Here is a 22,545-nt window from a genome sequence, read left to right as displayed (position 1 = left end):
TGTATAAGATCATCCTGAACATTCCTCAAAGTCCCTTTGTGTAACTCATCACCCTATATCAGTTACATTCATCAAACAGGTGGTATACCTAGTTTGTGTAATCTGAATCAGAACAGAAAGTCAAGACTAGTGTATAAATTATATGAACACACATTGTTAGCAAACACAAACCTGAAAATAAGTATATTTAAAACCAAATCTTATCAGATGGGGGTCTGTGGACAAATACATGTTAATCTGCGGGTCCTTTTGTCTAAGCAGAAGCAGTACTCCCTGTCATCGTCGAGAAGGTGAAGGTGGCAAACGAAGACTACTGCGTCCTCACACTCTATGGGAAATGAAATCACAGAGTCTGAAGGGACAGCAGTTAAATAAAGAATCTTTATTCATATTTCTAATGAAAGTTACAATTGTGTCCTTTCACCAGACTCCCATGAACTACCAAAACACAAAGTACAAACTAACCAATAACGAAAATCATACCAAACATTAAAAACACTTACAATCAGCCCATCGTAACTGAAATAAAGAAAGTACAAATAGTCAAGGGAACCAATAAACTCTTGTGCTCTGCTGGGGTGCTGGGGGGAATAGCCGAGAGCTGGCTACAGCTCCGTCCTCTTTATAGAGTCAGGCTCTAATCACACATGAGCTGAGAAGGGGAGTGACAGGTGTCTAGCCAAGACCAGGTCAGCATAGACACTAGGACAAATAAAAATTAGTGAACACATAAGCATAGAAAGACTGTAGACTGAGGTGTTAATATGTGCACGCACATAACAGTCAGGTCTTGGATAACAAAAGATCTGAAATTTTGGAATTAACAGATGCTTTATCGAGAGTGAGAGCTACTATGATACTTCTTAGCCGTTGAATTTGAATCACTCTGCTGGGACGTGCATGACAGATTTAAGTGAAGGCCTCACCCAAGTAATGCCATTTTTTTTTACTTTAGTAACTTTAAACTGGTTACTGTACTTAGTAACTATAATGTATAACAGGGAACAGGAATGGGAAAACAGTTACTTTAATGCGTTAGTTTAATCCCATAATCCCATGTTTCTCACAGCAGCATAAAGTCTGTCAAGTGCATAAGTCTCACTTTGGTCTGTCGCTAGACAACATGATTCACTGCAGTGTAGACTACATGTTGTCTTAGCTTGGTTTACTTAACTATTGTTTGTTTCACAGGTCAATCCTCGTGTCATTTGTGGTCATATATGCATTGCTGAATGTTGTAATTAAAATGATCTGAAATTAGTGTCATTAGTAAATGAGCACCTATTTAAATGTGGTATCTTGACTCTGCATTACTCTCAACGTAGGGTCCAGCTACTGGAAGCAAAAATGCCAGGAAGGTGCTGGCTGTGGATGAAACGGCCTTCAGGTAGTGGTGCGAAAGACAGAGTCGGGTATTGTAAAAGAAAATATCTTACATTTTGGAATTAACAGTTGCTTTATCGAGAGTTAAAGTTATATCTGTATACTGTAAAACACAGAGGCCCTCCGTCTCTCCAGATGTCACCACGCTCTTCGTGGTAGTCACCCACCGGTACTCCCACTCCCAGAGTTTTACATAAACAAAAAGCATCTACTGATACACAAATTTGGACACATCAGTATTGTATCTTTTTTATTATTATTATACAGACAGATAAGACCTGGGGGCAGTTCATGAGCAATCCTGATGGCCGTGGCAGCAGCCCACTCTAGGTTCTGTATGCAGTGGATATACTCCATCATCGTCTTGGCACAAGTCTTGGCATAAGACACAACATTAAATGCACAGATTAGATCTGATATGGATGTAAATTTAAGGTGCTTTTTTTTTTTTTGCAGACATCAAGTGATTACGTTAACTGCACTAATCTCTGAAAAAATCCATATCTGACTCATCAGCTGTCTGTATGATCTTGAGCACAACTTCAATCCTCTCATAGTTATAGGGACTGAGCTGCATCACAAAAGCATGCAACAGGGCTTGATAAAAATATTTTACAATCACCATCTGTAACAAAAGGCTGACTGAAACGGACATAAATCTAGGAGCCCTTTGTAATAATCAATAGTCGAATGATGAACGTATCCAGCTAATAAGAAAAAATAAGTAAATTAGCGGTAGAATATAATCTCCCAATGACAGACCTTGAGCATGGCAGCACTCAGGCTGTCAGTGAGGTTGGTGGTGCTCTGCAGCATGGGAATGATCTGCAGGACACGTTCCAGGGCATCAGCATGGCTCAGGCGCTGCACCTCTTCCAGGCCTATCACAGGATCACCAGCTGCACCAGTGTCTTCCTCCTCCTCCTGTAGCAGCAGCAGGGTTGCGATGTAGCGGTTGATCACGCTGTTGGCTTTCACCTTTCCATAGCGGAATTCAGAGATGAGGATTGATCTGTAAAACAAACAGAACAGGACCTAAAGCAACCTGAAAGCACCTCTGATTTCTCCCATATAACACTTTCCTGTACGGTCCTTCCTAAAACACCAACATATTCCACCACATGTAGAGTACCTGGAGTTTTCCCGGTGATGTCCACCACTTTGTCATCTGCAGCAGCGTCTCCAGCAGCTCGTCAGACCGACTCCGGTCGGCCTCCATCTTTGGAGGGCAGCTTGGGCAAATGGAGGGGGGGCAGAGAGGCCATTTGATTTGGGCACGCATCTTCTCAGCCTTCAGGGAGGAGAATAGAACAAAACATGTTATCGTTACATGAATATGCATCTGCATTAGAACACGTATAATTAATTCTGTGTCATATTATGTTGCCACAGCAATTAGTAATTGGGAAACATGTCCAGGCCCTAATGAGTAAGCAATTAAATTGGAATGGCTATTTAGCAATATTCATGTAATGTTATATACACCTGCAACTTGAAACTAAAGCCAGTACTAGTACTTCCGAGGCACCTGTGCTCAGTTGGGCCAACCAGCATTTTGTTTTAAAGTCACAAGCCTTCAGAATACTAAACAAAACCTAAATATTAAACGCCTACAAAACAAAGGTCATTTTCCCACTGTACCAAAACTCCACTAACATCTAGCTTTTACCTTTACTGGTAAAGGTTACAATCAGCTCCTGGGATATAATAACTCTGCAGTAGGTACATTATTTATTAGCTCCGATCGGCAGTGATGAAAACATAACTCCCAGGTAGACACTCAAATCTTTGCCCCTTTTCCGGCATGATGCTATGAGAGAGCTTCTCCTGATTCGATGGGAAGAGGGAATATGGAGACCATAGGCTCTATAGTGTGAGTATTTCACTCACCACTTTGCCACTAAAATGTTATATGTGTGAACCATAAAAATAAGTTACAAGCTTAAGTGTGCAAGTAAAGATACTAACAGCCATAATCATTACAGTCCAATGTCATGCCCCCCACCGGCCCAAGTCTATGGAACACACTCATTTCTGGTGAAAGAACGGTTATTAAGAACAAAACTGTTCGTAATAACCTGTCTGGTTAAATAAAGTTTAAATGAAGAAGACACGTTAAAGACACTGACCCACCTTGAGCCTGTTGTTCTCATTCTTCAGTTGTTTGATGCAGAGTCTCTGAGCCTCAATCTGCTGAGTCAGCAGTGGAGAGAACATCACCTGCACCCCTGATCCTGTACCTGACACCATGCCTGCTGTGGGGATAAGAGATATTAGTTATCAGCACAAGACCTGGAAAAACACTGAAAAACTTTTTGGGTTATGCAAAAACATTGTGTTGACATGAGTTCGTTCAACGAAATCCAGTGTACATCTAGGAATTAAGTATTGAGAATCTTTGGCATGCAAGAGAATAACACACTGGTTAGTATTTGAGGTAGTCCGATTTAAAAGAATAGACAACAACTACAGCATGAAGTGACAGAAGCCAGTATGACTTCAGTGTGCAGGTATCTTTTTGTTCTTCTGTAAGTTATAAGGAGGTGCAGAGACGGAAAGGAAAGAAGAGATATAGAGACACGTTAGGGTTTGGCGTTGTCACGTAGGGGCGTTAGGGTCACGTAGGGGTTTGGTAAAAAAAAAAAAAAGGTAAATGGTGCATTTATATAGGGCTTTTATCCAAAGCGCTTTACATAGATTGTGCATTACATTCACCCATTCACACACCGATGGCGGAGGAAACCATGCAAGGCACCAACCTGCTCATCGGGAGCAATTAGGGGTTCAATGTCTTGCTCAACGACACTTCGACACTAACTTTGGGGGAACCCGGGATCGAACAGGGAACCTTGCGGTTTCCAGTTCCCTATACACGGCTACTCTACCCCTGAGCCACTGCCACCCCGTTATTAATCATAACTTTTTAATCATTTCAATCATCATTTTAATACTTTAATCAGCACCTGGGTCTGACTTCATCTTTCACCACATAACTAAGTTAGTAACTAGGTATTTTAAAGTATATTTTTGTACTGTATGTGCCAAACGAAGACAATACAATGAATGTCACATTGATTTCCGACCCTCACCTCCCAACATCCCTGAGACAAGAAGATATGCCTGATGGGGATGTTCCTCTCAGCCCGTCGATGGGCATCTTTGATTGGCTGTTGATGCACAGCTTCAGCTTTGCCTTCTCGGATTCCAGTTGGTCGATGTCGGCCTGCAGAGCATCCATGGTTTCCTCAAACCCCCCTAAGAAAAAATATGCTGTTATGGAGCGGACTGATAATAAACATCAGAGAAAAAGATATCTCCAAAATGCTGAATCACTTCCATCAGTGGCAAGAACGATTTCACAATTTGTGAAAGTTTATTTAATTGAAAGCGTTTTACAGCAGACCAGAGCACCTATTACTTACTTTAAGCGTGTATTTGAGTGTTGCATTTACTTCTAGTCATGGCTTGTTTATGGATGAATATTTTAGAATTACGTACATTTGCCTTCAGTCACTTATGAGTGGTGTGTATATTGAGACTATAGGGCTTGAGCCTATATGTGATTGTCTTACAATTACTACAGCTCACATGCAAGTGCATGTTTTGAAAAACAATCCTACTTCTTTCTTCTTGAGCAGTGTCTGGGTCTCATCTAGTCGCGTCTGTATCTTCTCCACACGTTCATCTGCGTCTTTGGATGAGATGTCCAGCTTCTTCTCCAGCAGACTCAAGCGCTGGCCTCGCTCAGCTCCTCTCCCTGGAAAACACAAAATCACCTCCATTTATTTACACTTAATTTTTAAACCACTCTTCTAGTTCTGTACTAATATTCTCTGGATTCTCTAGTGTCTGGATTGGATCCAGACACTAGAGTTGGGATCACAATGACTCTTTATCTTTTATGACAGACTGAACACTTTAGGACGTTACTTCACTTATCCGATTACAAAATCCTGAGTGGACTGAGGGTCCACTTATACAAAACACTTGTATAGATTGTATAGTGAGTGTCAGACAAGTCCCACTTGAGAACTTAAGCTAATGGTCAGGTGATTAAACTAATTAACGCACAAATTTACATTGAAACACCATTTCTAACCACAGACTGTCCCTACCTTGATCTTAAGTGACTTCTTAAGCTCCGGTCTCTCTGTCCTCCAGCTTCATACCAAGACCCTCTGCATCAGTGATCTCTGCTCTCAGAGCTGCTGTACGCAGCTCCACTGGTGGATAGTTCTGGGAAATGACAAAAACAACAACATCTAAAACTGGGTTGAAAAACAAGGCCCTGCTTCAGTTAGAGTAATTTGATGATGCAAAACTGAAGGGGAAGCCATGTTGAACACAGTGTGTGTTAGAACATGTACATGTGTAGTCACGGCACTGTTTGCTTTTAACTTAAATCCATATTCTTTGGTAGTAACCATGGATTTAACGAATGCCTACTTAACGAATGCCTAAAACATACTGTAAAAGAGAAAAAACATAATCTATGTCTTGCTTCCATTTTCAATACTACCACTTTAAACATCTTCTACCTCAATAGTACCCTGTTGAATATAAATTTAATGTTTTTTTTACTTGGTTCTGAGGCTTCTCTGAGTCATACTCTCCCTCTTGCATGACAGTGGCCATCTTGTTCAAGGTTGGTATGACAGCGGCAGGCACTCATAGGGGTTGGCGTTCCATAGATCTGGCACAGATAAATGAATGGACATAATGTGTACAAGATACAGAAGAACAGTGTAACATGCTATACAGTACATGAGATGCATCTATTGGTTGCTTTTAGGGGTGCAACGGTTAATTGAACTATCGATTGAATTGATTATAAAAGATCCATTTGACAATATATAAAAAATAAAACAACTTTGGTTAATCGAAAAAGTAATCGTTAGAATAATCACTATAACAATTATCGATAGTTGCATTCAATGCACTATTTTGACTGAGGGATTAGGAGGAGGAGGGTTACAACATTCTGGGTTTTACTGTAAGTATTTTTCATAATTTATTTGTAGCATGTAAACATTTGAGTACTTTTACTTTTGATAATTTAAGTACTTTTTGATGCCAATACTTGTACCTTTACTCAAGTACATTTTGAATTCTGGACTTTTACTTGTACATTGCAGTATTGATACATTTACTCAAGTACAACATTTGAGTATTTCCCACCACTCCACTACTCACAAGTTACCTAACCAACATTATTTTTTGGGAGACATGCAACATTTGGGAGTTGAAAAGCACCAGTTGCTACGTTTTAAATGCAACCAGAAACGTCAGAATATCAGAATTATCTTGTCTTTAAAACGAACGCTAAGCCAATGGAAATGTTAGGTCCATGTTAGCATAATAGTTAGCCACATTAGCCATTGAGCCAAACCAACTAACTCTGGGCTCGATCAAATAGGGGAAATATAGACTTCTTGATGTTATAGGTACTGTTAACTAACGTAACACAGACAATGTGACTTCGCTATATAGATATAAAAGATATACAAACCTTTTCTTTTCATTTGGGTCGCCGGATCGCTCTGATGCTCTGTTTGTGTGGAGCGTGCGCCAAAACACTTCCGGATACAGACAGTGACGTCAGACGTGAGACGTAGGCTTCAACCAATAGATAGACGCGTCGCGCGTTCACCCCTCACGGCCGCCATTATAGTAGTCAAATTCAGTCAAATGAACTACACATTGTAAAAGTGGATTGTGCCCACAGGCAATGTAGGTAAACAAATAATATACATGTTGGGTACAAGCAACAATAACCAAAAATAACCCAATACCATATAAATAACCCAAAATGGGTAAAACTAAGTACATAAAAACAAATCATTAGGAGTCATGGTTAACATCAGTTACATTATCATCGTGCATAGCAATGCACCTCAAGTACCCTGCTGAAAAAACCAGCACAAACCAGCTTATGATGGTTGCTGGTTTTAGATGGTTTTAGCTGGTATTAGCTGGTCTTGGCTGGTCTTAAGCTGGTTTAGATGGCATACCAGGCTGGACAAGCTGGTCAGGCTGGTCAGGCTGGTTTGCCAGTGTAGTTGGTTAGCTGGTCACTAAGCTGGATTCTGCTGGTCTTTGCTGGTCAGCCAGCTGGCTGGCTGGACTGACCAGCAAAGCCAAGCTGGTAGCTGGTCTTTGCTGGTCAAATGGGTGGACTGCCCAGCAAAGACCAGCTTACCAGCTAGACTTAGCTGGTCAGATGGCTGGACACTGGACAGACCAGCAAAGACCAGTTTAGCAGCTGGTCAAGTTTGGTTAGATCAGTGGTTCTCAACATGTGGATCGGGACTCCCAGGGGGGTCCCCACGTGATTTGGGGGTGGTCCCCAGAAGACAGTGAAGTGACAATTTAAGGACCTTTAAGACCTTTTTAGTACCTAAAAAAAACCCACCATTACTGCATCAAAAGTAATCAACAAACTATACTATAAAAAATGTCAAACATTGGCCAAATTGTCTAACAATAATAATAATATAAGAAAACATTTTGAAAATAGCAGATCTACAAGCTCACAACACCTTCCTTGCGAGGCGTTGTGAGCTTGAAGATCTGCTATTTTCACAATAGAGTCAAACTAAATGTAATGCATCAACTCCTACATTCTAAGTGCTTTAAGGGTGGGGGGTCCCCAGTTCAAATATGATTATTTTGGGACGTCGCGGCCTGAAAGGGTTGAGGACCACTGGGTTAGATCACGTGTGTGTTTCCCAAAACAGTGGATCGGGGCCCATTTGTGGGTCATGTACAGATCACGAGGAAAGATCCCTTTTTTTGTTTCCTACAAAAATATATTACTATATTATTTCAAAACATTTCCCACCCAAAAATCTAAAATCTTCATCAATAAAAAAACGAATAAATACAAAATCTAAGAAATTCCATCAATTAATAAAACAAAGCATGCAGTGAAAATAGCAGATCTACAAGCGTTGTGAGCTTGCAGATCTGCTATTTTAACTAGTTTGGATCCCGGGGAGACATCATGCCTGCCATTAGACTGTGAAGATTTTCTTCTGTTACAATTGCCCCCCCCCCCAGTATATACAGTATATTTTATTGTATTGTATTGTATTGTATTGTATTGTATTGTATTGTATTGAATTGTATTTTACTTTACATTTCTTGTCCTTTTCTTGTGATGTGACATAAATAATATATTTAATAATAATAATAATAACAATAACAATAACAATAACAATAACAATAACAATAATAATAATAACAATAACAACATTCATCCAAACTTATTTACTTAATTTTGCAATTGGCAAATAATATGCTAGTTTGATTCTAAATAACACTTTTTTTTGCAATGGTTACCAAAATGAACAGATCTACAGATCTACATCTTGTCGCAATTTGACGTGTTGTGAGCTTGTACATCTGTTTTTACAGATGAGCAGTGTTGCCATATCTGCTTATTATAAGTGACATTGGGCTTGTTTTTCTGTAAAGTTGCTTGTAAATATAATAGTGAAATATTTCACTTATTATTTTTGAAAATAGCAGATCTACAAGCTCACAATGTATTGCAAATGCGACGCACTGTGAGCTTGTAGATCGGCTATTTTCAAATAGGTTTAAAGTGCAAATGTCGCTTCTTTTGGGCTTAATTGTTTTCACAGACCTGGCTGCTTATTTCTCTCACAAAATCTGGCAACACTGTCTCAGCAGGCTCGCGACCCTTGAACTCTATGCTCACGACCGCTCGCGATGCGCGGGGAGAATGAATGTCTGAGTCGAGCTGCCTGCAGGCTGCAGCTCTCACACAATTGCAGCTCTCACTTCAATAGAAAGTTAGATAAATTGCGTTGCTTTGGATTCATCAAAAATAATTATAAACCGGCTTCAGAGAAGATAAAAGAAAGAAGAAGAAGCGGCGGACATTTTAGGTGAGTGTTGACACACAGAAATACTATTTATGTAGGCGTTTTAGCCTACTATTACTGTATTGATAATTAAGTGCGTAGGCTGCTCACAAGTGACTCATGTCATGACCCAACTCTACACATTGTTTAGTTATTTAATTTGTCTTCATACAGGGATTATGACAATAATTACAATAAATTATAGTGGGAATATACAATATGATTTATAATATAGGCCACTACTGCTTGCCTGTGTGCCGCTCAAAACTAAATTCAGAATATGACGTCTGTGAGTGTGTGTGTGTGTGTGTGTGTGTGTGTGTGTGTGTGTGTGTGTGTGTGTGTGTGTGTGTGTGTGGACACACGCTTTCAGTGATGAGAGTGTTTTAATATCCCGTGAACTCTGAACATTAATGATTCCCTTGTCTGTCTGTCTGTCTGTCTGTCTGTCTGTCTGTGTGTGTGTGTGTGTGTGTGTGTGTGTTATTATTACACATTTCTTTGGCTGCAGTGGCCAAAATGAATGGTTTGCAGCCCTACTAAAAGAGAAAAAGGAACCCAGAGAGAACCATTATGTGTTATGCCCCCCCCCCCCCTCCCACAAAGAGAAGAAAACAGTTTGAAGGTAAAGTGATATTGTTTTGTTAAATGTTAAAGTAATCATTGCTTGTTCAGTAACAGGGGTCTCCCAGACTCTCCACCTCTTTAGTAAGCCGAAAATGCATTTCCAGGAATACCAAATTTAACCAATCAGAACTCATACAGGATACAGGATAAATAAGTTACAATTGGAAGTGATGACACAAAGAAGTGGGCATACAAAATTTGAACCCATTTAGACCAGGAACGCATCTGTGTAATTGTTTTGATTTCTTTGGCTAGACCTTTGGCTTCAAAAATAGCAGATCTACAAGCTCATAGCGCGACACCGAGTGGCGCGCTATGAGCATGTAGATCTGCTATTTTTGAAAATCTTTGAATATATATGTTTTAAAGTGAACATTTGTACCTCAAATCTTTTTCCTTTTATGTTCAAAAAACTTTTAGGATTTAGAGAGCATTTTTAGAATCGGCCCCAGGTCTTAATGGGTTAAAGCTGCACTATGTAACTTTCCTCTTCTACCCCGGATTTGAACCCGGTTTCCTGAGCAAGTGCTGTAACCTTTTACCATTGAGCTAATAGAGCCTGCCTGCTTGCTCAGGTGATACATTGAATCTTGACCATCAGATCAAAATTCATGTCAGATCCTGTGTCTAGGTGAGACATGACCTTTGACACTATCTAAATGTCTCAATAGAAGAGCAGGGAGACTAAATACAACCACCCCAATTATATAAGTTATATTGTATTATTTGTATTAACATACTCTAACATACAGATTGTATAAGTTATATTGTATTAATATACTCTACGATACAGGTTGCATAAAATTACATTTTATTCCACTTTAACTTTCTAACAAAAAACATCTTGTTTTATCCAAAATATATTACTTGCACTACCTTTAGACTCTGACTCGTCTGAATACGGTGGAGATGCTGTTGTTCCCCAAGCTATCCACGACGAAATGTCAAGTACAGTCATACCCAGAAGAAGGCCAAAGAGTTGGAGCTGGACCTACAGCATCTTAAAACTAAGTAAGCAATGACTAATGTTAACGAAACAGTTGCATGAGTTTGCTCTTCTCTTTTTGTATATATCGATATGTTGGTTATTTGTTCTCATGTTCTTTTTTACTTAGATATTGACCACAAATGTTAAAAAACATTATATAGAAAGCATGTTAAATGGAGTGGACAGATGCTAGGCTCATTATTAAACTGGTATCCTACTAAGGCATACATCAATTCAGTTTTTATTTTTTATTTTTCCGTACCCTGTTCATGCTTTAAGATGCAACAAATTAGAGATTGCAAAACAGAAACTGGAGGAAGGGCCCCAATATAGCTCTGCAGCAAAGCCTGACATCCCTGCTGCAGATAAGCAAACCAGTGACAGCATAGGTGTGTTTAGACAGTGATACTGTTCTACGGAAAATGGTGACAATGTGTACAATATAAGTACTGTGATACTGCCAAAAGGAGCTTAAATATGATTCTCTACATTTTCAGTTGCAACTTCCTCCGTTTCCTCTTCCCCCGAGTCAGACGATTTGGCATCGACACCTGGGATGTTTGACGGCAACGGTGACAAGGTATTGAAGAAACATACTGTGTAGGACAGTGGTTCTTAAAAGTGGGGTTCCACAGTGTCCCCAGCTAAATAAGAAACAGTTATCATTTCAAAAATAGGCAACGTGTCATGATGCATCGTGAGCTTGTAGATCAGCTATGTTTTGCTATTTTTGAACTATTTTTGAACAGTTTTGCCTATGGCATGAACAAAATAGGGATGCCGGGTGGAAAAGGTTAATTTCACTACTATTTTACCAGCTAGAATGTAATCCAATGACAATGTACTGTATAAGAATTACTTCAACTCTCCCCACCTACAGTATAGACAGTTGTAGAATTCTGTACTAAATGTAATCCAACAATTAACATCTTCTCTATTGGAGGTCCATGGCACCAACTCTTTTCTAAATGGGTCCACATTTGGGGGTCCTTGAAAATGTAATTTCTTTACAGTAAATTCTGTTTGAAGTGGGCCTGCTTTTGTCAAAAATGAGTCTGAAATGTCATGGTAAAATGTTTTTTAATTTCTAAAACATGTGTTGTTTTCTTCTGTTTCAGGTCCACATTGGCTCTGGTGTGTGGCTCGAAAAGGAGATCTGGAAGATGGTGGCAGCAAACACCAAGGACTCCCTGTTCATGAAGGAGCTTGCTGTTGCCATTTGGGGGACAACAACCCTGAAGACCATGCAGGAGCCTTACAAAGAATGCCCCACTAGCAAGGGGGAGGCCAAACCCCCCTGACCGCAGGACTCAGAAGAGGTATGTTTACTGAGGGGTGGGGGGGTTCATTATGACTTGATCTCATAATTCAATCTGCTCTGTGCATGACTGTAGTTCTCTTTTCCAGAAGGTGGAATTCCCGTTAGCGTTACCTGTTCAGTTTTTCATACCTTCATTTGGTTGTCTCAGCAGCATACTGTTTCAACCAGAAACACATATGGAGATGTTGGTTGTAGCCAATCAAATGAAGCTATGAAAAACTGATCGGGAAACGGGAATGTCACCTTCTGGAAAAGAGATTATATTAAGCTTATTAATCAATCATAAAAGAAAATACTCTATTGTAATAAAATCGATTTTATGGCTGAAAGAAATGCCGATCTACAAGCTTGCAACTCGTTGGACGTGTTGTGAGCTTGTAGATCAAAAAAGTAATCAATAGAATAATCGCAAGTAGAATAATTGGTAGTGGCAGCCCTACATGCATGTTTGGCAGGGGTAGCTTTTTCCCCCAAATTGTTGTTGTCCATTGTAGCCATCTGACTTATTGCCTGCCCACTGTCCACCCACCTTTTTCATTCAAATGCATGTTTTCTAACTGAACTGAAACACGGGGTTAAAAAAACACTTCACCCCATTTTCAACTCATCTTCATATAATTGGTCCTCACTAATACACATTTTAAGATGGCACCATTTATGTCTACTCACTCTGTGTTTCGTTGATAGGTCGTGGACAGTTTAGAAACCTGCCTACCTTTGACATCATCGGTAGGCAGGTTTGGTCATTTAGAACAACTTTATTTGTTCATTATTAATGCAAGAACAATGGCTTCTACTTCTGCATGCAAACTTTCCAGGTAGAGACACACTGTAGTTTCTATTAGCTTGGAATCTCCATTGGTGATGTCACTGGTAGGCAGGTTTCTGAACTGTCCACATTCCACCAATGAGTGGCAGAACGAGTAGACAGAAATGGTGCCATTGTATAATGAACATTAGCGAGGATCAGTTAGTTATATGAAGATAAGGTTGAAAATGGGTGAAGTTTAAGTTACTTTAAGTTTTTCTCAAAACATCACAATTCATTTAACTCACCCCATGCAGTATATTGCTAATTATATTTGTTTTATTGTTGGGGGTTCTTGTTTGTTTTCTTTCAGACTGTTTCCATTGGTGGCTGCAGGGGCAGAACATTCTCACAAAGAGGAAGGCCATGGACCATGGCCAGGACATCAATAGAAAGGACAAGAAATTGTGTGTCTGTGTAGGGGGGGGTTGATATGGGGGTAATGCTTTATAGCGCCACCAGCAGGCCGATTTTTGCAAGACACATTTTTGGCTGCAACTTTACAGATGTTTTCCAAACATCACACACATCGGTATACAGTATCTCCATAGTCATGTAATCAAGACGGATCTGTCCGATTTTTCATATTCTCTCACTCTTTTCCAGTCATTTGAACACTGTGTTGTGTTAGTGTGTTCCTCAGGTTGAAGTTCATGTATTTATGTGTTTATTTATACATTTATTTGTTATTTAAATGTTGTTTTTGAGGGTTTTTTATAAGTGTTTAATAAATTATTGTTATGTATGAAATTGATACATGATTATTTATGACTTTGTGGATTTTGCTCACTTTTATATAGGCTACTGTAGGCTACTGTTTTTTAAATATACCACGTGCTGTGGGCACCTGGCTGAAATTCACCATGATCATGCATCCTCTCCAGCAAAGTTGGTCACTGCATATCCAGAATACACCTGAATACACATAAATACCAGATAGCAGCTTAAACCAGCTTAAACCAGCTACCAGCTAAACCATCATAAATACCAGCTACCAGCTTAAACCAGCTAAACCATCATAAATACCAGCTACCAGCTTAAACCAGCTAAACCATCAAAAATACCAGCTACCAGCTTAAACCAGCTAAACCATCAAAAATACCAGCTAACAGCTTAAACCAGCTAAACCATCATAAATACCAGCTACCAGCTTAAACCAGCTAAACCATCAAAAATACCAGCTACCAGCTTAAACCAGCTACCAGTTTAAACCAGCAAAACCTACCACCTTAAGCTGGTCAACCACCAAGACCAGCTTAAGGTGTGTTTTGGACGTCCAAAACACACCTTAAGGTGGTCAACCACCAAGACCAGCTAAAACCAGCTGGTCCAGCTTAGGCTGGTCTAAGCTGTTTTTTTCAGCAGGGTAGTGACTGTGTCTGTTTTTGATTACATTATTGTTTCATAGAGACACTATATCAATCAATCTGTCAATATGATTACCATTGTATTGACATATGATAGATCTTACAAAACTGTTGCATGACAGCACAAGACATAATCAAAATTATTATTCATTCTCATAGTGGGATATGGTATGATACACTCCCTGGCCTTAACACCGTGCTCATCTCAAAATAACTGACTTCACTAAAGGGAAAAAGCAACTGCACCCATGTGAACTTGAGACAACGAGGGGACTGAGCAGCAGTTCGGATCCATGTTGAACGGGTCATTGGTCTTGTGAGGAACAAGTACACCATATTACAAAGCACATTAGAGATGTGTCAAGATGGTCAGAGTTTGCTGTGCTCTGTGCAACATTTATCCATCTGTTGTCCCTTCAGAATAGCATGGGTTTCAGTAACATTGTGTAGCACAGCAATGTACATCACGAATTTGAATGATGTCGTTTTTTATCATTGGCTGCCGTTCATTTGTTTCATTGTGACCGTGTCCAGATGTGCAGATATCTGTGTCATCAGCTTTGCTGCAGTATTATCCTATTTCAAGTGGCTGTTTGGTGGCTGCAGTGTCTGTGGGACTCGTCGTGGCAGGGTAATACAACCAAACCTCTACCAAAAATGTGCTTTAAACTATGTACCTTGCTGCACCATTGGAGAATCAACAAGCACGGGGATAGCAAATCCTTTTGATGGAGGACACAGGTCTTTTTGCTCTGGCTGCCTCACCAAATATTGATGCCGTGACTCATCCTGGCCTCTGATCAAACCATAAGTTATCTTTAGCTTTACTTTGCTCCCTGGTGTCCTCCTCAGTTAACCTCAGTTAGTTAGTACAACTCGAACCCCCGTTAGTTAGTACAACTTTCGATATTGTTTAGCTTGTCAGGAATTACAACAGACTTTATGGAATATTAAGAGTTGTACCACTGTCAGATGATCATTAGGAACTAAGGCCTTGGACATGACAGGGCTCTTGTTTGTGACTGAAACTGATGTTGCAGATCTCTGCATATGGGACACCTCGGACAGACTCCATGCTGGGCTGACTCCGTGCGCAGGGCATCTGGGTGCAAGCCTGCCCATCTTTTTTATCAACATCAGCCAACACAGCATATGCATGAGAGCACACCTCTCCTAAGCCTGCCTTACAGGTGCAATGAGCCATAAGGACTGTTCCATCCTCTTGCACTGTGATCCAAGGGTGTGTTGGGGTCTCATTGAGGCTCATTGAATGCTTTACCTGCAAGTTGCAACACAAGTAGTGAATTATAAGACACATTTCTCCCAAGGGAGACAACATAAAGTAACCTTGAACCTTGAAGTAAGCTACCTTGATTAAAACATGTAGTTTAAGACATGCATAACATAATTCAGGATAGCTAGGTAACAGCTAGGCAGTAGAGTTTAGCCCATTATGTAATGTTTACTATTTGGTTGCATATCCTTTACCTGCCATGACCTCTGTGACCCATCAACATCAATTGGACAAATACTGTACTGTCTGATGGCCATTAGAAACAGAGACACAGGAACTTAGACAGAGGACTTCTCTCAAATAATAAATACTGTAACATTAACAATGAATTCAATTATAACAGAATGTGTCCAAACATCATATCCTAATGTAGTCTAATTTTGCATCCTAATGTAACACAAGCTAGTGTATTGTCATACTGTGCCATTAGTAGTATTATTGTTAATTAAACACTCTTTATTTGCTTAAGCGTGGAATAAACTCCCATTACACCTAAGACAGGCAGCCTCTGTGGATAGCTTTAAAGCACAGCTCAAGCCCTATTTCATCACTCTTGCTTTTAGTTGACTTTTAAATCTCTGTGTTGTTATTCATGTCCTCACTGTTTTGCCTGATTCACTGCCTTTTTGCTATTATTTTAATGTTGTGTTATTCTTTTGCTTTTCTTTTTTTACTTTATTGTTAAATTAGTTGTACTTTTTCTGTAATTGTATTCTTGCTCTGTAAAGCACTTTGAGCTGCATTTCATGTCATGAAAGGTGCTGGTGCTATACAAATAAAGTTTATTATTATTATTATTTTTATTATTATTAAGGCAGGGATTCCAAATGTGAATTTGGAATCTGAGGTACAGTATCAACAATTCTAAAGGCTGGTGAATGTCTATATGGTAAATTTCAGGTGCTGTGGACATAATTAGCTAATCAGAAACGGCAAAAGTTGCGTAGCCTATTGTATGTAATGAGTAGGCCTAAACCACCTGTTTGAGGAATATAACCTATATAGGGTGATAAGTTAAACAAAGTAGCTTTGAGGAATGTAGCCTACAGGATGATCCTATACAAGACCATATATATGTTGATATACACACACACGCACACGCACACACTCGCACACACACACACACACACACACACACACACACACACACACACACACACACACACACACACACACACACACACACACACACACACACACACACACAATAATAAAGTAATAAAATAACAGCTGCTCTTACCTGACATTGATTGGCAGACTCCGCAGAGATGGCGGACCAGTTTCAAATAATTTGAAAATCTTTGGCTCATTGAGAGAGAAATCCTGGTGCGCATGTCTTCATTGTAAGCATAGAGTCATTCTGTAGATGTATTATTCACTGTAACACCTAATACAAGGGCATGCACGTAGCTCTACGCAACTAATTGGCCATGCAGCCCAGCTCTGATTGCAGATATCTTTTCTCATTTTTAACTTTAAATTTGATTTCTTAAGCAAATTATTTGTAATGTAATTGTGCGTAAAAATGACAGAGAACGTGGGAACAAGTACTTAAACTCCATACAGATTTGTTATTGGCATATGATACAACAAGTGATGTTCAGAATATGACTTCACCAGAATATCCTCCTATAATTCTAGTAACCTCTGAGACCAACCTCTGAGCCCAAACCTCTGAGCCCAAACCTCTGAGCCCTCTGAGCCCAAAATGTTTCTGCCCGGTTCTCCTCAGTGCCTGGAGCTATTGATCTCAAATTGCGCACAGCCATTGACCATTACCATGTGCATGGAACTGTGAAGCCCGTTTTTCGATTACATCAAATCTCAGCGAGAATCTTTCGCGAGACAAACAAGCAGCAAGGTCTATGAAAACAAGGCCAAACGAAGCGAGCCCTACAAGCAACAAGGTCTATGAAAAGAAGGCCAAACGAAGCACCGTCACACATATACATTGCCTCTTGGAAAACAGCCGCTCTACAAGCTCACAACGCGTCCCCACACCCACCTGCACTTTCACAACCAACGCCAAAAACACACTTCCACCAATATTGCCCCTAAACCGCTTACAATAGGCGAACATGGCAACACCAAAGTCTGTCACACCATAGACTCCGCCCACTCTGGGCCGGGGTGGGAGCGGGAGGGGGCGGGCGAGTAACATGCCTACGCCAGGGAGTCACATTTCATTCTACATCGTGGCTCCGTGGTGGTGTGTGTGAGATGATCGCACCACAACTTGGGTCCGCGCCCGTGTATGCGTGGACACGCACGTGCGCATGCACGTTGGGGAGGCACGTGTGACATGTCACAATGTACATTATTTGTGTTTGCGCGACGCCCGTGTGTGTGTTCGCGACGGGCCACGGGCCGCAGTACCGTGTGTGTGTGTGTGTGTGTGTGTGTGTGTGTGTGTGTGTGTGTGTGTGTGTGTGTGTGTGTGTGTGTGTGTGTGTGTGTGTGAGAGCGCTCGCAACGGGTCGCGCGCGTGTGTGTGTGTGTTGAACGTGCTTCGCCCAATTTACAATCTCAGCTGTTTATTCGCATTTTTATGTCAAACACAGTCTCAATCAGACAATCTCGCCATGCTTATGATGCCTGGAGAGAGAGAGAGAGGGGGGAGAGAGAGAGAAAGAGAGGGGGAGAGAGAGAGCTGTGTGTGAGAGTGAGTGAGTGAGAGAGTGAGAGAGAGAGTGTGTGCATGAAATGCAATGCAATGCAATCTTTTCGTGCAAAGGTGGTAGCACGTCGCGTTTACGTAAATCTCTCCACCAGAGACACAAAAGTTAATCTCATCTAGCCATTACACCATGTCGACTCTCCGAAAATCTGTACAAGCTAACGATACGACCGTTCCACAATCTCGCCCCTAAACACGGTCGCCCAGGCTCGCACCGAACGGTCTGGGGTGAGCAATCTGCGCCTAATTGTCTCGCCCCTAAACACGGTCGCCCCGTATCGCAACGAATGGTGGAGAGCGTTTCTTTGTTAAGGACGCCCATACATTCTCCACTGTTGAATGTGCACCCTTTACGTGCATATCTGCATGCACATAATTATATTGTTGTTGTTAAGTTGAAATAATAGTTGTACAAGTTGTAATAACAGTGTTGTATAATTATTTTTGCTGTAGTAATCAATTCATTCTAATATAAGTACAATGCATGACAGAATATATATGTATGTGTGTGTGTGTGTGTGTGTGTGTGTGTGTGTGTGTGTGTGTGTGTGTGTGTGTGTGTGTATATGCATATATGTATATGTGTATGTATGCACAGTAGGACGTGCAATAACCCCACGTTTGCAACTACTTTTGCCTGCGCACTTCACCGGGTATGGTCTAGTAACATTAACACAGCTATCAAAGCCGCTGGTTAAGCGCCTCTCGTCCATGGCAAGATATTGCACTCCCCCCTAAAAACACAGTAATCATTTATTATATTAGATATAAAAAATGTTGAAAGCCCAGTGTTTCCCCAGACACGTTTATATGTGCTTAATCACGTTTCTTTTCTTCTTCTTTTTTTACATTCATTATAATTAATTATTTATTTATAAAAAATAATTTAATTGATTCAATTAATTAATTAATTAATTGAAAGTAAGAAAAATAGAAGATCTACAAGATCACAATTAATGCTTCGCTATGTGACCTGCAAAAGATTATATATATATATATATATATATATATATATATATATATATATATATATATATATATATACAGACAGATATACACACTACTATACAGAATGTCATACAATCAGCTTACAGGTATGAAGGTTAGGTATAATAAACAACCTTTCAGTAACTAATGGTCATGATTTGTATCGTGATGGAAATATGATTATAATTTCAATTAACTTGTGGCTATGTATGTGAATATTAGTATGTGAATAAGTGTTTGAAATAGATAAGCTGCCTTGCACTCCCCCTGTAAGCATATTGAATATGATTATTTATTATTATTTTCTATAAATTGTATCAATTGATATGGCTTCTCTTCATCATGGGAGAGTTTGTTGTCTGTTGTACAAACTGGGTAATAGAAACTTAAGAGATGCCGTTTTTTTTTACATTCATTACAATTCATTATTTATTTATACTCAAAGTTTTAATTAATTTAATTAATGGATTAATTTAAAGTAAGAAAAATAGAAGATCTACCTGATCATGCTTCGCTATGTGACCTTCAAAAAGGTATTATATACAATAATGACCAAATAATAAAAAAAAGTATTATATATATATATTTTAGATTAGGTTTATATATATATAGCAACAATTTCACGGACCCCTGCACTATTTCCGCGGAATTATTCATTCATTACTTACTTGAAAGTAAGAAAAATAGAAGATCTGTGAAAAAATATTTCATACGGGAAGTGGGAAACTGTTATTTTGAAGGACACACGGCGGGGGGAGATTGACAGGGCAGTAACCAATCAGGAGCAAGCCCGCCCACAGTTGAACTAACCAATGGCGTCCGTTTCTTCGTTTATCCTTTCTGGTTATTTTGTTTCGCCGGAGAAGGGAGAATATGCCGGTCCGGGTACTAAAATTGATTCTGACACACTCTATGTTCGTTTCATGCAATAAACGGAATTTGAAGTGGCACTCTGTGTTGGTTTCCTCCATAGAACGAGAATAGGAGAATTCAAGTGGTTTTTCCCTTTTTCAATCCGTGCACCCATGCAATAATCGGAATTTGAAGTGGTTTTTTCGTTTTTTCGTTTCTGCGCCCATGCAGGACCCCAATTATACTTTAGTACCCGGACCGGAGATGTATGAAGGGGCCAGACCAGAGATGGCCTTAAAGGTAATTAATACAATTTTAAACAATTCTGAAAGCGATTGGGTCCGGGTACTAAAGTATAAATGGGGTCCTGCATGGGCGCAGAAACGAAAAAACGAAAAAACCACTTCAAATTCCGATTATTGCATGGGTGCAATAATAATAAATGATTACTGTGTTTTTAGGGGGGAGTGCAATATCTTGCCATGGACGAGAGGCGCTTAACCAGCGGCTTTGATAGCTGTGTTAATGTTATATTCTGGTGAAGTCATATTCTGAACATCACTTGTTGTATCATATGCCAATAACAAATCTGTATGGAGTTTAAGTACTTGTTCCCACGTTCTCTGTCATTTTTACGCACAATTACATAATTTGCTTAAGAAATCAAATTTAAAGTTAAAAATGAGAAAAGATATCTGCAATCAGAGCTGGGCTGCATGGCCAATTAGTTGCGTAGAGCTACGTGCATGCCCTTGTATTAGGTGTTACAGTGAATAATACATCTACAGAATGACTCTATGCTTACAATGAAGACATGCGCACCTTAGACAGGATTTCTCTCTCAATGAGCCAAAGATTTTCAAATTATTTGAAACTGGTCCGCCATCTCTGCGGAGTCTGCCAATCAATGTCAGGTAAGAGCAGATGTTATTTTATTACTTTATTATTGTGTGTGTGTGTGTGTGTGTGTGTGTGTGTGTGTGTGTGCGTGTGCGTGTGTGTGTATATCAACATATATATGGTCTTGTATAGGATCATCCTGTAGGCTACATTCCTCAAAGCTACTTTGTTTAACTTATCACCCTATATACAGTAGGTTATATTCCTCAAACAGGTGGTTTAGGCCTACTCATTACATACAATAGGCTACGCAACTTTTGCTGTTTCTGATTAGCTAATTATGTCCACAGCACCTGAAATTTACCATATAGACATTCACCAGCCTTTAGAATTGTTGATACTGTACCTCAGATTCCAAATTCACATTTGGAATCCCTGCCTTAATAATAATAATAAAAATAATAATAATAATAAACTTTATTTGTATAGCACCAGCACCTTTCATGACATGAAATGCAGCTCAAAGTGCTTTACAGAGCAAGAATACAATTACAGAAAAAGTACAACTATAATTTAACAATAAAGTAAAAAAAGAAAAGCAAAAGAATAACACAACATTAAAATAATAGCAAAAAGGCAGTGAATCAGGCAAAACAGTGAGGACATGAATAACAACACAGAGATTTAAAAGTCAACTAAAAGCAAGAGTGATGAAATAGGGCTTGAGCTGTGCTTTAAAGCTATCCACAGAGGCTGCCTGTCTTAGGTGTAATGGGAGTTTATTCCACGCTTAAGCAAATAAAAAGTGTTTAATTAACAATAATACTACTAATGGCACAGTATGACAATACACTAGCTTGTGTTACATTAGGATGAAAAATTAGACTACATTAGGATATGATGTTTGGACAAATTCTGTTATAATTGAATTCATTGTTAATGTTACAGTATTTATTATTTGAGAGAAGCCCCCTGTCTAAGTTCCTGTGTCTCTGTTTCTAATGGCCATCAGACAGTACAGTATTTGTCCAATTGATGTTGATGGGTCACAGAGGTCATGGCAGGTAAAGGATATGCAACCAAATAGTAAACATTACATAATGGGCTAAACTCTACTGCCTAGCTGTTACCTAGCTATCCTGAATTATGTTATGCATGTCTTAAACTACATGTTTTAATCAAGGTAGCTTACTTCAAGGTTCAAGGTTACTTTATGTTGTCTCCCTTGGGAGAAATGTGTCTTATAATTCACTACTTGTGTTGCAACTTGCAGGTAAAGCATTCAATGAGCCTCAATGAGACCCCAACACACCCTTGGATCACAGTGCAAGAGGATGGAACAGTCCTTATGGCTCATTGCACCTGTAAGGCAGGCTTAGGAGAGGTGTGCTCTCATGCATATGCTGTGTTGGCTGATGTTGATAAAAAAGATGGGCAGGCTTGCACCCAGATGCCCTGCGCACGGAGTCAGCCCAGCATGGAGTCTGTCCGAGGTGTCCCATATGCAGAGAT

At 39.7% G+C, this 22,545-nt stretch overlaps 2 protein-coding genes across 4 annotated transcripts; one reads left to right on the top strand and one right to left on the bottom strand.

The window, feature by feature from the left end:
- Positions 1–367: 367 nt before the first annotated feature.
- On the bottom strand, positions 368–7,066 carry LOC308103191 (dynactin subunit 1-like). Of its 3 annotated transcripts, XM_080453087.1 has the most exons (10): positions 6,893–7,065; positions 5,965–6,076; positions 5,499–5,619; positions 5,004–5,140; positions 4,473–4,638; positions 3,517–3,638; positions 2,516–2,674; positions 2,289–2,395; positions 2,146–2,253; positions 368–1,954 (listed from the first exon to the last, which is right to left on the bottom strand). In XM_080453087.1, the coding sequence occupies exons 5-8, from the start codon at positions 4,480–4,482 to the stop codon at positions 2,378–2,380; spliced, it is 309 nt and encodes a 102-aa protein (XP_080309213.1). In that variant the 5' UTR covers positions 4,483–4,638; positions 5,004–5,140; positions 5,499–5,619; positions 5,965–6,076; positions 6,893–7,065; the 3' UTR covers positions 368–1,954; positions 2,146–2,253; positions 2,289–2,377. The 3 variants fall into 3 exon arrangements, with proteins under 3 accessions (XP_080309213.1, XP_080309212.1, XP_080309214.1); XM_080453086.1 differs by having other exon boundaries at positions 368–1,758; positions 2,146–2,395; positions 6,893–7,064; XM_080453088.1 differs by lacking the exon at positions 368–1,954 and having other exon boundaries at positions 1,964–2,395; positions 3,517–3,635; positions 6,893–7,066.
- A 2,090-nt stretch (positions 7,067–9,156) lies between these two features.
- LOC308103166 (uncharacterized protein) lies at positions 9,157–14,009 on the top strand. Its single transcript, XM_080453051.1, has 6 exons — positions 9,157–9,296; positions 9,784–9,897; positions 10,782–10,910; positions 11,385–11,467; positions 12,006–12,206; positions 13,330–14,009. Exons 2-5 carry the CDS (start codon positions 9,846–9,848, stop codon positions 12,186–12,188), a joined length of 447 nt encoding a protein of 148 aa, XP_080309177.1. The 5' UTR covers positions 9,157–9,296; positions 9,784–9,845; the 3' UTR covers positions 12,189–12,206; positions 13,330–14,009.
- Positions 14,010–22,545: the final 8,536 nt, after the last annotated feature.

Source organism: Gymnoscopelus braueri (genome assembly GCF_963280865.1).
Source record: "Gymnoscopelus braueri genome assembly, chromosome: 16".
In the NCBI taxonomy this organism is placed as follows: domain Eukaryota; kingdom Metazoa; phylum Chordata; class Actinopteri; order Myctophiformes; family Myctophidae; genus Gymnoscopelus; species Gymnoscopelus braueri.
Note: the sequence above shows the minus strand (reverse complement) of the source record. Positions and strands in the feature narration are given on the sequence as shown.

What these genes read in the sequence shown, in the direction of transcription:
- LOC308103191 (XM_080453087.1), bottom strand. An exon ending in ATGAGAACAACAGGCTCAAG is followed by an intron (nt 2,675 to 3,516) that starts GTGGGTCAGTGT and finishes TCCTCCCTGAAG; the next exon opens with GCTGAGAAGATGCGTGCCCA.
- LOC308103166 (XM_080453051.1), top strand. Translation starts at nt 9,846, where the DNA reads ATGTGTTATGCCCCCCCCCCCCCTCCCACAAAGAGAAGAAAACAGTTT. An exon ending in GAGAAGAAAACAGTTTGAAG is followed by an intron (nt 9,898 to 10,781) that starts GTAAAGTGATAT and finishes CACTACCTTTAG; the next exon opens with ACTCTGACTCGTCTGAATAC. An exon ending in CTACAGCATCTTAAAACTAA is followed by an intron (nt 10,911 to 11,384) that starts GTAAGCAATGAC and finishes CTACATTTTCAG; the next exon opens with TTGCAACTTCCTCCGTTTCC.